The 15,225-nt window shown below is 37.7% G+C and overlaps 1 protein-coding gene across 2 annotated transcripts in view; it reads left to right on the top strand.

The window, feature by feature from the left end:
• The window catches only part of MAN1A1 (mannosidase alpha class 1A member 1), a 162,223-nt gene extending 160,192 nt beyond the window's left edge, over positions 1–2,031 (top strand). For both annotated transcript variants that reach the window (XM_025864927.2, XM_025864919.2), the window contains exons 12-13: positions 1,376–1,491; positions 1,886–2,031. In XM_025864927.2, the coding sequence (XP_025720712.1) occupies positions 1,376–1,491; positions 1,886–2,012 (243 nt within the window). In that variant the 3' untranslated portion in view covers positions 2,013–2,031. The remainder of the gene's footprint in view (positions 1–1,375; positions 1,492–1,885) is intronic.
• The last annotated feature ends 13,194 nt before the right edge of the window (positions 2,032–15,225 follow it).

Raw genomic sequence — 15,225 nt, 5'->3', positions numbered from 1 at the left:
TATCTACCCTCACGGGTGACTCTGAGGAGTTCAAGACTTCAGTGGAGGAAGTAACTGCAGATGTGGTGGAAATAGCAAGAGAACTAGAATTAGAAGTGGAGCCTGAGGATGTGACTAAATTGCCAAATCTCATGATAAAACTTGAACAGATGGAGAGTTGCTTCTTATAGGATGAGCAAAGAATGGTTTCTTGAGATGGAATCTATTGCTGGTAAAGATGCTATGAAGATTGTTGAAATGACCACCAAGACTAGAATATTACATAAACTTAGATGATAAAGCAGCTGCAAGGTTTGAGAGGATTGACTCCAATTCTGAAAAAGGTGCTACCATGGGTAAAATGCTATCAGACAGCACTGTGTGCTGCAGGGAAATCATTTGTTAAAGAAACTGTCACCTGATGTGGCAGACTTCACTGTTGTCTTATTTCAAGTATTTGGCATAGCCACCCCAACTTTCAACAACCACCCCCCTGATCAGTCAGCAGCCATCAACATCAGAGAAAGACCCTCCACCAGCAAAAGGAGTACAACCCACTGAACACTCAGATGATGCTTAGCATTTTGTAGCAACAGTATTTTTTAATTAAGGTATGTACCTTGTTTTCCAGACATAATGCTACCACACACTTAATAGACTCTCGTCTAACTTTTCTATGCACTGAGAAACCAAAAAATTCACTTGACTCGCTTTATCACAATATTCACTTATTGTAGTGGTCTGGAACCAAACCCACAATGTCTCCGAGGTTTGCCTGTACTCAGCTCTGCCATTGTAATGAAAAAACAGCCACAGACAATATGTAAACAGATGAGCATGGCTGTGGTTCAGTAACACTTTATTTACAAAATTAACAGCAGACTGGGTTTAGCCTGTGATCCATAGTTTGACGAACCCTGTTCTAGACCACAGGAGGAAATGGTAAAAAAAAAAAAAAAAAAAACTGAAAAATTCTTTCATACTTAAATGTAGAAGTGTTTCTAATTAGATGAGATATATTGTCTATATACCCTTTAACTTTTCATACTTTATTTTTTTTAAAGATTTTATTTATTTCTTTGAGTGGGGGAGAGCACAGAGGGAGAAGCAGACTCCCCGCTGAGCAGAGAGCCCAATGCGGGGACTCGATCCCAGCACCCTGAGACCATGACCTTAGCCAAAGGCAGATGCTTAACCGACTGAGCCGCCCCAACTTTTCATACTTTATATGCATTTGCATTTTGTGTTTTTTTTTAATTTTCGCCTGTAACTCTTCCACATGTATCATTTCAATTTGAATCCTTTATTTTATTTCAATTTGACAATTTCGTAATAAAAATCGGTGAGAAGCAGTTTATTGAAATGTGACCATTTTTTCCCTCCTCTGGTAACTTAGGCCCTGGAAAATCACTGCCGCGTGAACGGAGGCTATTCGGGCCTCAGGGACGTTTACCTCAGACACGAGAGTCACGACGACGTGCAGCAGAGTTTCTTCCTGGCAGAGACACTCAAGTAAGTAAGATGGGTTCCAAAAGTATGTGGCTGAGGTACCTGAGGTACCTGGTCAAATCTTCTTTGCAGATGTCTTTATCACGAACACACTCAAATAATAGCAAGTATGCCTGCTTCCGAAGGTCACTCTCCATGTGTGGCACATGTTTGCACCTGTGTTTCCAGTCATTATATAAGTCTGATGCCCGGGGACTGCTTAGTAGGTTTCCCTACACTAACAGCCACCACAGGGCAGCTTCTTTACTCCATGCTCGGGACTGTATCGCCTCAGGGTTTTGCAATACTTGGGCCGTTGTCCGTGATTCTCCATGAGATGAATGGAGACGTTGCTGTCTGTATGCTCTCACTGCCTGACGGTCTCTTGGGCCTCATATACTCGTGTTTCTCTCTCCAGATATTTGTACTTAATATTTTCTGATGATGATCTACTTCCACTGGAACACTGGATCTTCAATACCGAGGCACATCTTCTCCCTGTACTCTGTACGAATAAAAAGGAAGTTGAAGTCAATGAAAAATAAAAAGACATTTTATATTTTACTCTGCTCCATTCCCTTCACTGCATACCTTAATAATTCCTTTTCTGGTATTCAGGCACATGATGAATTTTTATCAGTAGGTCTGTGGTTATTCTAAGTTCTAAAATTGTTTTGCAGTCTTTTATGTTTATTTTCATAGACATAGATGGACCTAAATTCCTTATCATATCCTTTATTATTCAGTCAGTGGATCACAGGTTTTTACTTTTTTTAAGTAATCTCTGGAGTTCATGAAGGTATATCATTTTTATTACACCGAATAAAATGGTATACCAATGACCTCTTAATTACAATTTTGATTTGACTGCAAAACTTTTTCCTCCTCTATGAGGAGATGACGTCTGCTTTAAGCTGTAATGTTTTGCCATGTTGCAAAAAGCCATAATAATAAATTAAATATTAAAAAAGCTTTTTCCTTTTCAATTTTATGTTAATCTGGTTTGTCAGTCCACCAGAGACAGATCTTATAACTGTGACAGACAGCCTCTTTATGCGGGTCTATCATTATTTGATAGAATGTCTTCTAAGATACTTCATTCACATTGTAATTCAAATTAGAATGTCATTCCCAAAAGGATCATCTCATGTTGACCTCATTTCATTGGAACCACAGTATATTTTTGTTGGTTAATTATATTAGTGTTTCCTAATTTGTGAATTAGTTCTCAAATTTTACTTTAAATGCCCTGGGTCATTTCTGGATCATGTCCTGGTTAACTTCTTCCATCCCCTACCACACGAATGGAGCTTTCAAGTTTTGCAGAGCTCTGCTATTACTGAATTATATTTTTTGAAAGAAAACAGTATAACTTTTCATGTGTTAGCTTTTGCTTTTAACGGAGTATATGAAGAAATTGAGTCTCTCTAAAGAAAGGGTGAGTATTTAACATGGTTTTTAGTTTGTATTTCATCTTTAAGGTTTTTTTCTTGTTCTCAAAAAAAGCATTACATTTGGTCCACATTTTTTTTCAGATTTGAAAAGGGCCCTTTCTCAAATGTAGTAAATTATTTCTTTTCAATTTGTGAAAGCAGGATTTAACTCTGAAAGAAGCTTTGCTAATGTGTCTATTCATGGTCAAGTGAAGAAAATCTAATAAACTTTCAGGCCAAATAAGAATATAGTACATTTTGTCTGGTCAAACTCAACACAGAGATTCCAGCTTAAAAGCAATATATGGGAATAGACATTCCTAATTCCCCACAGTCGTATAGCAGATCAAAATAATTATATAATTCTTCATTAAGAATAAGCATTATTTTGGGATATGAGTGGCTTTCTCAAGAATACATTTGGTGGCACCTTGTGCTTTCTCATCATATTAGTTCATATTTCATATATATATGAAATATATGTGATATATATATATGAATTATATATATATTCCTAGAAAGGGCTAATGTGATGATGCATATACTGAGGAACAGAGACTTGGAGCACCTGCATTCTCAACCTAGAGTGGTCAGATAGCTCAGTTCAACCCCATGAATTAGGCTGAAGCGTGTGGAATTGCTGCGCTTGTAGTTGAGAAACTGTCCGATATCAGCAATTTCATATGCTTCAACATAATGTTTTTTAATTATTTTCTTAGATCTCAATAGACTCAATTGTTTTTAGCTGTTTCACCTTTTGAAAGTGTTTCAAAAGATGTCCTTTGTCTGAAAGGACCACCTGTGTGACCTGCTCTTTTTTCAATATTGTACATTGGTTTATGTCAAAGAAAAAATTAATAAAATTAGTAAATGAAAAAGATCCTTTAGTGCATCATTATTGCAATGTTAATGAGTTCCTGTGACCCAGACTAACTCCTTCCACTCATATCTTCAGCTCACCTTATGAAATGAATGGATAGTTGAGAGTCCTTTTTTTCCCAGCACTTAAAAGCAACATGTGAGATTATTACAAAAATTGGGCCATGTGTATTTAGATGATAATTTTCACATGAATGTCCTCGGACTAGCAATTTAAATTACTTTATTTTCTTTGATTTTCAATTTGATTTGAAAGAGCACAAAGCTGATACGTATTTCTGCAGCAGATAGGATATTAAAATCAGGTCATGTGTACACACTGCTCTATAATGTACCTTTTGTATCCTGTTATAAATAGGCAAGATGATTGTAGTACATTTTGTTCTGCCAATGGCAAGAACAAAGTTTTTCAATTCTAGAACATGGATTTTTTAACCTAAGTCCCAAAACACCAAAAATGTAAACAAAATAAGAGAATATTATGGTGATGTAATTTAATTAAAGTTATATTTTGTGCTAATTATTTTAAACAACTGAAGTCCTTAGGTAGGCACTGTCTTTCATTTCATTTTCAGCAAAACTGCAGTTAAGTTTACATATGTATTCACATCCTGAAAGGTGAATAATTAAAATAGCACTTAAGTTTGTGTTTCTGCATACATTTTTGGTATACTGTGCACAATTAATACTACACATATAAGTTGTATGAAATTTATAGAACTCGATGTTTGTCATGACTCCTTCATAAATAGTACCCATTCTTTTCATTGATTGTTTTTAATTTGTACATAAGTCTATTCTGTCATTTCCAACTTTATATAAATCTCTAATGTTATGGAAAACATAATAGATTGACACATAATTTTTAAAAACTATATTTGTAAAATTTCTCTATTGTGAATAAAGCCTTTTAATATATCTCCTCATTTGTTACGTTTTTCTCCTTTTAAGTAAGCTTTTGTATATGTGGGGGGGAATACATACAATTGCAAACTGAAATAATAGTGATTATTATTAATCCTAATAGTGAATCCATACCACACCCAGAGAATCTTGACAAAGAAACATTTCTCATTAAAAATTTTACATTGCAAAAAATTTTGCATATACATTTTTGATTAATCAAATATCTTATTAAGATTCCAACACAGGGGCGCCTGGGTGGCTCAGTTGGGTAAGCGCCCAAACTCTTGGTTTTGGCTTAGGTCATGATCTCAGGGTCCTGGGATCAAGCCCCGAGTCTGACTCCATGCTGAATGGGCAGTCTGCTGGAGACTCACACTCTCTCCCTCTCCTCCTGCCCCCCCGCCCAACTCTCTCTCCTTCTCTCTCAAATAAATAAATTTGTAAAAAAAAAAAAAATTCCAATATATGTTCAATACCACGGTATGTAGGGTAGAGATGGGGAGTTGATGGCAGAAATAGCATAAAGTATGATCCTTGTTCTTAAATTTACAGTCCAGTCAAGGAGATCAGACTCGGCCCACCACCAAAACAAAGTGTTCAGTTACCAGTTACATTCTGCTATAGAAGTCCAGGAGAGTGGACAGTCACTAGGATTGAGTGTTCAAAGAAGCTTAGAAAAGAGAGAACTTCAGCTACAGGAGAGCCTCCAATATTTTTGAAAAAGCCTAGGTTTTTTTCAAATTCATGTTGGGACTTTTTAGAATGTTTCAGACCTTCTGGTTGCTGTTTTCTCTGCCTAGAGAAAATCTTTCCCTGATGATTTTTTTGTTTGTTTGTTTTTGATTTTCTTAAATTGAAGTATAGTTAATACAATGTGACATTAGTTTCAGGTGTCTAACATAGTGATTGGACAAGTCTATACATCATACTATGCTCACCACAACCGTAGCCACCATCCCTCACCATATAACGTTATTACAGTACCACTGACTGACTCTATATTCCCTGGGCTGTACCCTTCATTTCTGTGACTTACTCCTCCCATAACTGGAAGTCTGTAGCTCCTACGCCACTTCACCCATTTCCCCCATCCCTCCACCCTCCTCCAGGCTGGCAACCGCCAGTTTGTTATGTGTTGATGGGTCTGTTCCTGCTCTGTTTCTTTGTTCATTTGTTTTATTTTTTAGATTCCACATGTAAGTGAAATCGTATGGTATTTGTCTTTATCTGTCTTACTTCACTTAGCAAAATACCCCCCAGGTCCATCTCTTTCCCCAATGTTTTTGTGCCACATTCCTCACTTCATTCAGGTCTCTGCTCAGTTACCTCATCAGAATGGCTTCCTTGACAAATTAATACAAAATTCCCCATCACCCTTCATTCCTTGCTCTATTTTATTTTCTACTTAGCATGTAAGAGCTCACCCTTGAAAACTGGTCTCAGGCTCTTTCTCAAGGTGTGGGTTACATATTTATTTCCTGATTTGCTTATTGTCGGTCTAGCCCCTTAAAACTTAAGCCCCATGAGAACAGAAAGTTGCTTTCTTTGGCTCTCCTCCTCACCACGTGGCCCATCTCCAGTGTCTCGAGTAGCATTTAGCACTTGGTGACCCACAGTGAAATGTCTGGTGAATGGGTGACTGAATGAATAAATGAATGGACCTTATATTCATAAGTTCTGCTGTGGCTATTTGCAAATGTTTTCTAAAAAGCAGTAATTTTTTTAAAAATATTAGGTATCAGTATTATATAACATGCTGTTATTTTAAATAATCATAAGGATGAACATTTTTTTTTGCTACCTATAGTCGTTTTATGGAAATATGGAGTAAATATGTGTTTGTGGCTAGATTCAACTCTCAGTCAACAGATTTTTTTAAACCACTTATTATCATATATGGCTTGTGTAAAATACATTATCAGAAAAATGTAAGTCATAATTTTTCTAATATAGAGTTTTTCAGGGTTATTATTTGAATAGTTTGTTGTTTCTATGATTTAATCTCATAGTCCCTGTCTCATAAGAAAACTGTTTCTACAGTGTCAAGTAAAGGAATTGGTTTTTCACTTAACATATAACTCCAGTGGAAACCTTCTGAATTTAGTCATTTGTAGCACAAAAGATGTCTACTCGTTGCTGACAGAATTATTAAAAGATATTCTAAACATGATTCTTCTTTATACTAATCGTCAACCATCCACACAGATATGGCAGCTTAGCGGTCAATATCTAATTTCTGATCTACATATAATGTAGACGGTTGCTAAAAATTGTATCAAAACTAGACACATCTTTTCTCATTTGAGCATAGAGTTCATATATCTAATTGCCATTCCAGCTCCCTCCGTTGTGACTGAAATGTGAGGCTGGGGAGGAGTATCTTACTTAATCTTTGTAACTGATTTAATGGCCCAAAGACTGATTTCTGTTTTTTCCTGCTCATTCCATCCACATCGGCCAACACATGAGTCATAATCTTCAGGAAATATTTGCCAGGCATCAGATATGCGTATAACGTATCAGAACTACATAGGAATCTAGACAGCATTTAGTCTAACTCTCTTATTTTAAATATGAGAAGGGCACCTGGGTGGCTCAGTTGGTTAGGTGACTGCCTTCAGCTCAGGTCATGATCCTGGAGTCCCTGGATGGAGTCCTACATCGGGCTCCCTGCTCGGCAGGGAGTCTGCTTCGCCCTCTGACCCTCCCCCCTCTCTTGTGCTCTCTCTCTCTCATTCTCTCTCTCTCAAATAAATAAATAAAATCTTTAAAAAATAAATAAATAAATATGAGAAAACTGGGGGATTTTCCCAAGGACAGGAACTGCTTTCTGTCCTGCTCTGTGCTTCCAGACACAGGGATTTGGTAAGATTTATGCTAATAAGAAAAGAACAATATAGGAGAGCATACGTTGTATCCCTCCAGCTACTCCAAAATAAAGGTGTAAATTCAGAGCTCACCCTTGAAAATTGGTCTAAGGCTCTTTCCCAAGATATGACTATCCACCTATATCAGAGTCTCTTGCAAGTCCTATTGAAATGCAGATTTTACGGCCTTACCCCAAATTTATCAAATCAAAATTGTGGAGGGGCCTGGAATATCCATGTTGAACTAGCCTTTTTGTTCTCCCCATGCACACTAAAGTTGGAAATCACAACTGGAAGTTATAGGGAGGTGCAAGTCCCAAAACTAGCAGAAGAAATCATGAATAAATTAACAGGTCATGACAAGCATATTTTGTTTCTGCTTCAAGATTTAGGCACAACAACTTGAAAGATTTTTTGGATCACTTTGGAAACATAGATTTGTCCTTTTACATGAAGCCATACACCTACACATTTTAGAAACAGATTCACATTGGATTTTCAAACCTAATTCTTCTTATTGAGGGAATCTCAAAAGTATTAACTTCAATCCCTGCTGTTTTATTCAGTGACTGTTTGCTTCCTTTCCCAAAAGCTGCTTCTAAAGTCAATTCTCAAATTGTTTCCTCTGATCTGGTTGAGTTTGAACATGACTGTCACTTGCGCAAACGACACAGAATTCCTAGTTTGGCCGTGTGTCATGTAAATATATAAGATGTTCTTGGAAACGACCTCCAAAGAGTACCTTCACTTCTATCCACCCCATGTGCCTTGTGGTTTTGCATTCATTACAATGATAATCATCAGATTTGTTGACTCGCCATTACTATGATCACTTTGAAGCCCCTAAAACATGCCATTACTTACTGAATAAATTAATGTAAATTTGTGTCACAGATCCATTTAATTCCCCAGTGAATGCCAATTACTGTGAAACCTTAGAAAACAGTAATAGATGTATAGCTTTAAAAAAAAAAAAAAAAAAACAGCTCCACCTACCGGGGTATTTTGGCCTTAGGCTATGAGCACATATTAATTCATAATTCTGTAAATAGGGCCATAAAATGTACTGCTTTCAAACAGCATTTTCCAAAACCACTGGCACCAGAGAGTTCTGTTTTGTTTTGTTTTGCTTTGCTTTGCTTTTTGACTCTCCCAGGAGGACCAAGCGTATGATCCTCCTTCACAGAATCATTGGAACTTTGTTCCTGACTTTGCAACTCTTTTGTAGTTCTTTGTGGATGGTAGAAGCCCATGGCTTAGAATCACCTCTTAAAAGCAGGATGAGAACCACCAGATCAACTTCTTAAGACAGACACAGTGCTTTTGGTCCAATTTCATGGACACGACCACTTTGTCTTGTTGTAACCCAAGACCTCCATTTAGTGAAAGAAAAACAAACGCTCTTCCTTCTTTGTGCAAAATCTCGTCACCGTTCTATTCCATACACACTTTAACGTCCCTGAGCAAATAACCCTAAGCACATTTTACTGCTACTCACATTCCTCTTCTGTCTTGCTATTGCCAAACTGATAACTTTGTGTCTTATGTGGTCCTAACCAGAGCTGCAAAATTATATACATTTTAGGATCTGCCATTTAACAAATGAAGTCCCTCTAGTCTCTTTTCTTCATATGGTGCAGTATAGAAAGGGCAGAAAGTAGATGCTGTTGGGCCAATAGGAAGTTGACTTCGCTAGGAATTGAGACAATTGAATTCCAAACTTAGCTCTGTTATTCATTTCCTGTGTGATTTGGGACAAGCATCAAAGTCTTCACATCTCAGTTTCCTCATCTATAAAGTGAGAGGAGCGGTTAGCCCACGGGTAGCAACTAGGTTATGCCCTGAATGATGTCTGTTGTGAATGCTGGAACAGGAAACAGTAGGAACATTTCATGTATGGACTAGAGACCACTTCACCCAAATATAAGCCTTCAAACCTTAGTTTCCTCATCTATACAATGGGAGAAATAAGACCTACTTCCTGAGAATTAAAAGAGCTAATAAGTGTACAATGTTTGGCTCTATCCCTGGCAGGATTATGCCTTCAATCCATAAGTTCCAGCCCCTATTTTCAGCTCTTACTTCCTATGAAAGAATCATCTCTCTTCTCCCTTGGGAAGCCTCCAACTTGTTTTATTATGACAACACATTTGCTATTATTTTGCCTGCTGTTTCCAGCTACCCTAGGCTTTTTTGGATGCCATTCTTCAATCAGACTGTGTCAAACACGTATTGCTCATCTTCCAAGGTCAAAGTTTAGCACTTATTTTCTGACATGAGAAGACAGATATCCAGCTCTTTCTTCATGTGTATCATGCACTAATTGAAGACCTTTCCACTTATTTTTTTATTGAAAAACAAGAGGTGTTCTTTTTTTCCCAAAGATTTTATTTATTTATTTGACAGAGAGGGAGGACAAGCAGGGGGAGTGGCAGGCAGAGGAAGAGGGAGAAGCAGGTTCCCCACAAGAGCACCCAATGTGGGGCTCGATCCCAGGACCCTGGGATCATGACCTCAGCTGAAGGCAGACGCTTAACCGACTGAGCCACCCAGGTGTCCCACAAGAGGTGTTATATTAACATTTATAGAAGAAAAAAATAGAGCTCACCCTGCATAATTGTTGCACTGGTAAAAATATCATATCAATTGTGTCACTGATGTATTCATTAAACCCTTAAAAATGAAACAGTGGCTACAACTTAAGAACTCCTTTTAAACTGAACTGTAGTTTTATTTTCATCCCAGAGAAGCTTTGAAAACCAACAAACTCAATTTTATGAACTAGGAAGGATTGCTGAAATAACTCTTCTGAAAGAACCAGTATTGCTCCCAAAATCAGTTTATATGTTTGAAAATCACTTATAGTGACTTAAAACTAATCCCATCCAAAGCACATAGTGATTTTGATTAAGAGTCGATTTGTCTGCTCACCCCACCAAAAAAAGAGAGAGAAAAGAAAGAACAGGAGAGAGAAAGAAAGAGAAAGAAAGAAAAGAAAAGAAAAGAAAGAAAGAAAGAAAGAAAGAAAGAAAGAAAGAAAGAAAGAAAGAAAGAAAGAAAGAAAGAAAGAAAGAAAGAAAGAAAAAGAAAAAGAAAGAAAGAAAGAAAAGAAAAAAGAAAAGGGAGGAAAGAGGGAGGGAGGGAAGGAAGGAAGGAAAGAAAGAAAAAAGAAGGAAAGGCCTTAGTTTCTACAGCACGAGGGACATGAATTATGTGAGAGTACCCTTCTCTCTGCTTTTGCTACTTCCCACGACAAGAACATAAGACTGTTAGCTTTTTTTTTTAAGATTGATTTATGTATTTGAGAGAGAGTGCACACCCACATCAGGGGAGGGGCAGAGAGAGAGAACCTTCAAACAGACTCCCCTGCTGAGCTCGATCCCATGACCCATGAGATCATGACATGAGCCAAAACCAAAAGTTGGACACTTAACGGACTGAGCAACCCAGGCACCTCAGATTTTTTTTTTCCAGAGAAAGAGAATCTTAAGCTGGCTCCACGCCCAGGGCAGAGCCTGACACGGGCCTCAATCTCACAGCCCTGAGAAAATGACAAGCCAAAATCAAGAGGCAGACACCTAACTGACTGAGCCACCCAGGTGTCCCCAAGACTGTTAGCTTTTAAAGAGGGGCTTCCAGATTCTGCTTAGGAAAGTACTCAAATTTCCCCTTGCCTCTCCTGGCATGCCACACTCTTACCATACTTCTATTCACATGCATCATACTATAGTGTCATTATTTGTTTTCACTCATTCATTCATTCCACAAATAGTAAGCACCAAGAATGTTCCAGACACTACCCTAGGTCCTAGGGATTCAGCAGGGAGCAAGTTAGAATTGCTTCTTGTTTTCATGGAGATAAAGACTAGAAAAAAGGCAAACATGTGCAAGAAATTAATAAAACTTAAAAAGGAAGATGCCAGGGCTTATTCATTAACATAAATGCAGGACTTAATATGGCATTTGGCACATATTTGTTCCCAACCCAACTGTCCCCATCCTTCCCGCACAAAGGAGAAACTAAAAGAGCATTTGGTAAAGAATGAAAAAATTGTTAAGAAATGGATAAAAGGGCTCAAACTTCTGTTAAAAAAATATAAGCATAATTTTTCATCTCAAGTTTTGCCTCCAACAGAACACAGCTCCTGCTGGGCCCTACTAACTCAAAGTTGAATGCAAATTCTATTTTTAGTGGATAATCTAGTGTTTACCTTAACTGTGAGACACCTAATTATAAGCTGTCATTAGAAAATTTGCATCATTGTACTTGCAAAAGCAAACTCACCAAAAATAGGACAGTTTCTCATCTTTTAGTATGTTCACATTATATCAATTGTCTCAGGGAAAATCCATAGGAGTCCAAGCTGTGTTTCTCCATTTCAATTGCTTCTGGAATACTCACCGTCATTAAGATGAGCAGAAACATGACATAGTTTCAATTCCATTAGTGTTTGCCTTGTTTGGTTTGTTTTGGAGCTAAGGGGCTGTTTGTCATTTCAGTCATCACAGATAAAGGCTGCTCAACGGCATGCCCACACATCCGGGGCTGGCTTCCTCAGGTCAGTGAAACATTCGAGAAGCACTAGCAGTGATGTCAACGATAAAGAACTCCCTCGCTAGTGTCTGCAGCCTTTTTGTAGTCCTCCCTAATAATAGGACAAAGGATTCTAGGTCTGAAGTATATCCATTAATAATTATATGATCATATTTTTTCTAACAAGTTCAGCTTTTTTTTTCCCAAGCTGGTCTTTTCATCAATGGTTCTAACAGTGATTCACTGATTAGAATTTTCACCCTCATCCACCTTATCTTCTCCTCTCTCACTTCTAGGGGAGGTGTTAATATAAATGAGCAAATAACAGGGGGAAAAAAAGGATCTTAGATTAATCAATCCCTGAAAATCTGAAAGTGACTTTTGTCACTATTATAAATCAATATGCAGGATCTCTTTAAATTCTGGATAAAAAACCATATGGCAAAACCATGATTAGAAGGTAAATAAATATAATGACTTTAACAAGATCTTGGATTTATTTTGCTGCTTTAAGAAAGGATAAGATAGATTGTTTTTTTCCTTTGGTCTCCTTCATACAATGATGATTACATTAAGGAGAAGTTTCAAAATTTCCACGTTGTGTATCTGGGCTTTTAACCTCTCCCAAAGATCAGATAAAGCCTGCCAAACCAAAAAGCATTCTTGGCTCCTGTACACAGCTCAATCTTTAAATAAGAGTTTCAGCACGTCCAGGCAGGAGAAAAGACTTCTCCTGAGTCTTTATCTATTGATTAACTATAGAGGATATTCTGTTTAAAATGAATCTTGAATACTCTCTAAAATAAGTGTTACTCTATTTTGGAGTAAAAGGTTTAAAGGGGAAAATGAGACATATGTGCCCTTCCCCTGCCCTGCAAATATATGTTACTTTACATTTTTGCCCATGATATTTCTATAAAAAGCTAGAGGCAGAAGGAAAAACCATTTGACAATGAGAAAAATCCAAGATCAAATGCTAATTACTACTCTACTGGGCAGAAGTCATGTGGTGAGTGGCTCCCCACTAACACATTAGGAATTGCCCGAAGACCTTTGGTTAAACTACTGATGTGCCCCACACCTCAAAAGGCGTCAGGGAGAACTTCCATCTTCTGTGATTCTAATGGTTAAGTTCCAAAATTCCTAGATAGAAATCTCAGGAGCAGACATCACATTGTTAAGAGATCGTTTAAAGTGAGAATTCCTCCAGTGTTCTTTTATGGTCATTATCTTTGTAATTATTACAAGTGGTGTATCAGCTAGGAAAACAGAAACCGCTCTGTCTTTTCTTCAAAAAGAAGAAATTTAACACAGGGAATTAGTTGCATAAGTAATAGGAGAGCTGAGAAGCCAAATGGGATGATGAATTCTAATTTCAAGTCAGGAATTAGCAGTGGTAGGATGCCATTATCTTGGGCAGGAAATGGAAAGACACAAGGTGGAGGTGATGTCATCAAAGATCAGAAATGGTCAAAGCATGAGCTAGATCCACAATGGAGGACTTCCCAGCAGGAACTGAAACTGTAGAGGGAAACAATAGTCCCAACAGGAATTAGAATCATGAAGGTGACTTAGCAACTGCTAGAGACACCTCTAGAAATGCAATGAATGGAAGAAATACGCTGGCTTCTCCCTGTCTCCTACCTTCCAATCTCTACCAATGCCTTCCATTGGTCAAAACTAGGAAAATAGGGCAAGGGAATCTGGGAAATGTAGTTCACTGAAATGCAGAGCCAAACTGAGGATGTTTGGGAAATAGGAGAGAAAACAGGTAAATGTCTGGCAAAAATGACTATAGCTAGACTCACCATTTGGGATCTCTGTTTAGCTTGAGGAGTCTTCATTAAAAAAACAAGCCCTTAAGACTACCAGCTGCTAGATGAGGTGCCTGGGTGGCTCAGTTGGTTAAGCCTCTGCCTCGATTTTGGCTCAGGTCATGACTCAGGGTTGTGAGATCGAGGAAGCCCTCCACCCGGTTCCATGCTGGGCATGGAGCCTGCTTAAGATTCCCTCCCTCCCTCTCCCTCTGCCTCTCCACCTGCACCCCCTCAAAAAACAAAACAAAGCAAAACAACAAAAAAAAACTCACGACTTCCAGGTGCTAGAAACTGATAGATTGAGAGCTTTGATTACAATGATCTATGTACCCATGCATCTTCCCTGAGCTACACAACAAAAATATTGGACATATTTTTGAGTCTTCATATCTCAGTAGTCAATTTGCTAGTTAATAGCCACATCTGCCCATCCATGAAAGTTTAAAAAAGTTGAACAAGTGCTTTCAGTCAAAGAACAGACTCAGGGAAGAAAATCTGTGAATCCATGAAGTGTTTGTTCTCAGAGAACAGAAGAGCAGATTGACTTAAGATAAAACCTGCAGAAAGCATGGCCATCAAAATGATTGTCTAAGAAGTCAGTGATTAAACTTTGGCCACCCTGCTTTGGATCACAATTGATCTTAACTCCAAATTTTCATATGACTGATTGTAACACTTTTTTAAGCCTTTATCTGCCAAACCAAATACATCAGTCTAGCTTTATATCCTACTTAGTGGAGCATAAAAATGATGAAAGCTAAATGATCATGCAAGAGAGAGAACTTAGATTTTTTTTTTTAAGACACTGACTCTATTAGTTTAATAGTACTCATCAGCACAAAATCCTGTGATTTAAAAAAAAAAAGTACTTAAAAAAAGACTCTTTGGAGCATTCTATTCTGCATTCCTCACTTGGTTTCGATGGCAATACCTTCTCTTCCAAACCCAGTTCAAATGTCACCTCTGAACCTTTCTCTGTCTTGTTCCTTTTTGTTCGGATAGCACCTTGTACAAGCCTAAATGGTTGTACTTATAATATTTTATTGGAAGTATTTGTTGCCAGTCTCTCTACCAGTAATTTAGATCAAAACCACTTGTCAAAAGCAATTTAACTTCACAAATTGGACAAATATAAGTCCATTTTGCACTATAATGTGGTCAAAAATTAATAACCCCAGTCCCTGTTGCCAAGCTTGATCATTTTGTTGCAGAATGGGGTTGTTTGGGGTAATGCTTTGTGAGTCCCGAATTTAAGCATTTTTTTGTCATTTTTTTCAGAACCAGGACTGGAGCTTTTCTTATTTTTGCTAAGGTATTTTCAG

The sequence above is a fragment of the Callorhinus ursinus genome, unplaced genomic scaffold (genome assembly GCF_003265705.2).
Source record: "Callorhinus ursinus isolate GAN/ISIS: 27379988/994484 unplaced genomic scaffold, GSC_fseal_2.0 scaffold6, whole genome shotgun sequence".
NCBI lineage: Eukaryota > Metazoa > Chordata > Mammalia > Carnivora > Otariidae > Callorhinus > Callorhinus ursinus.
This window is presented reverse-complemented; position numbering and strand designations above follow the sequence as displayed.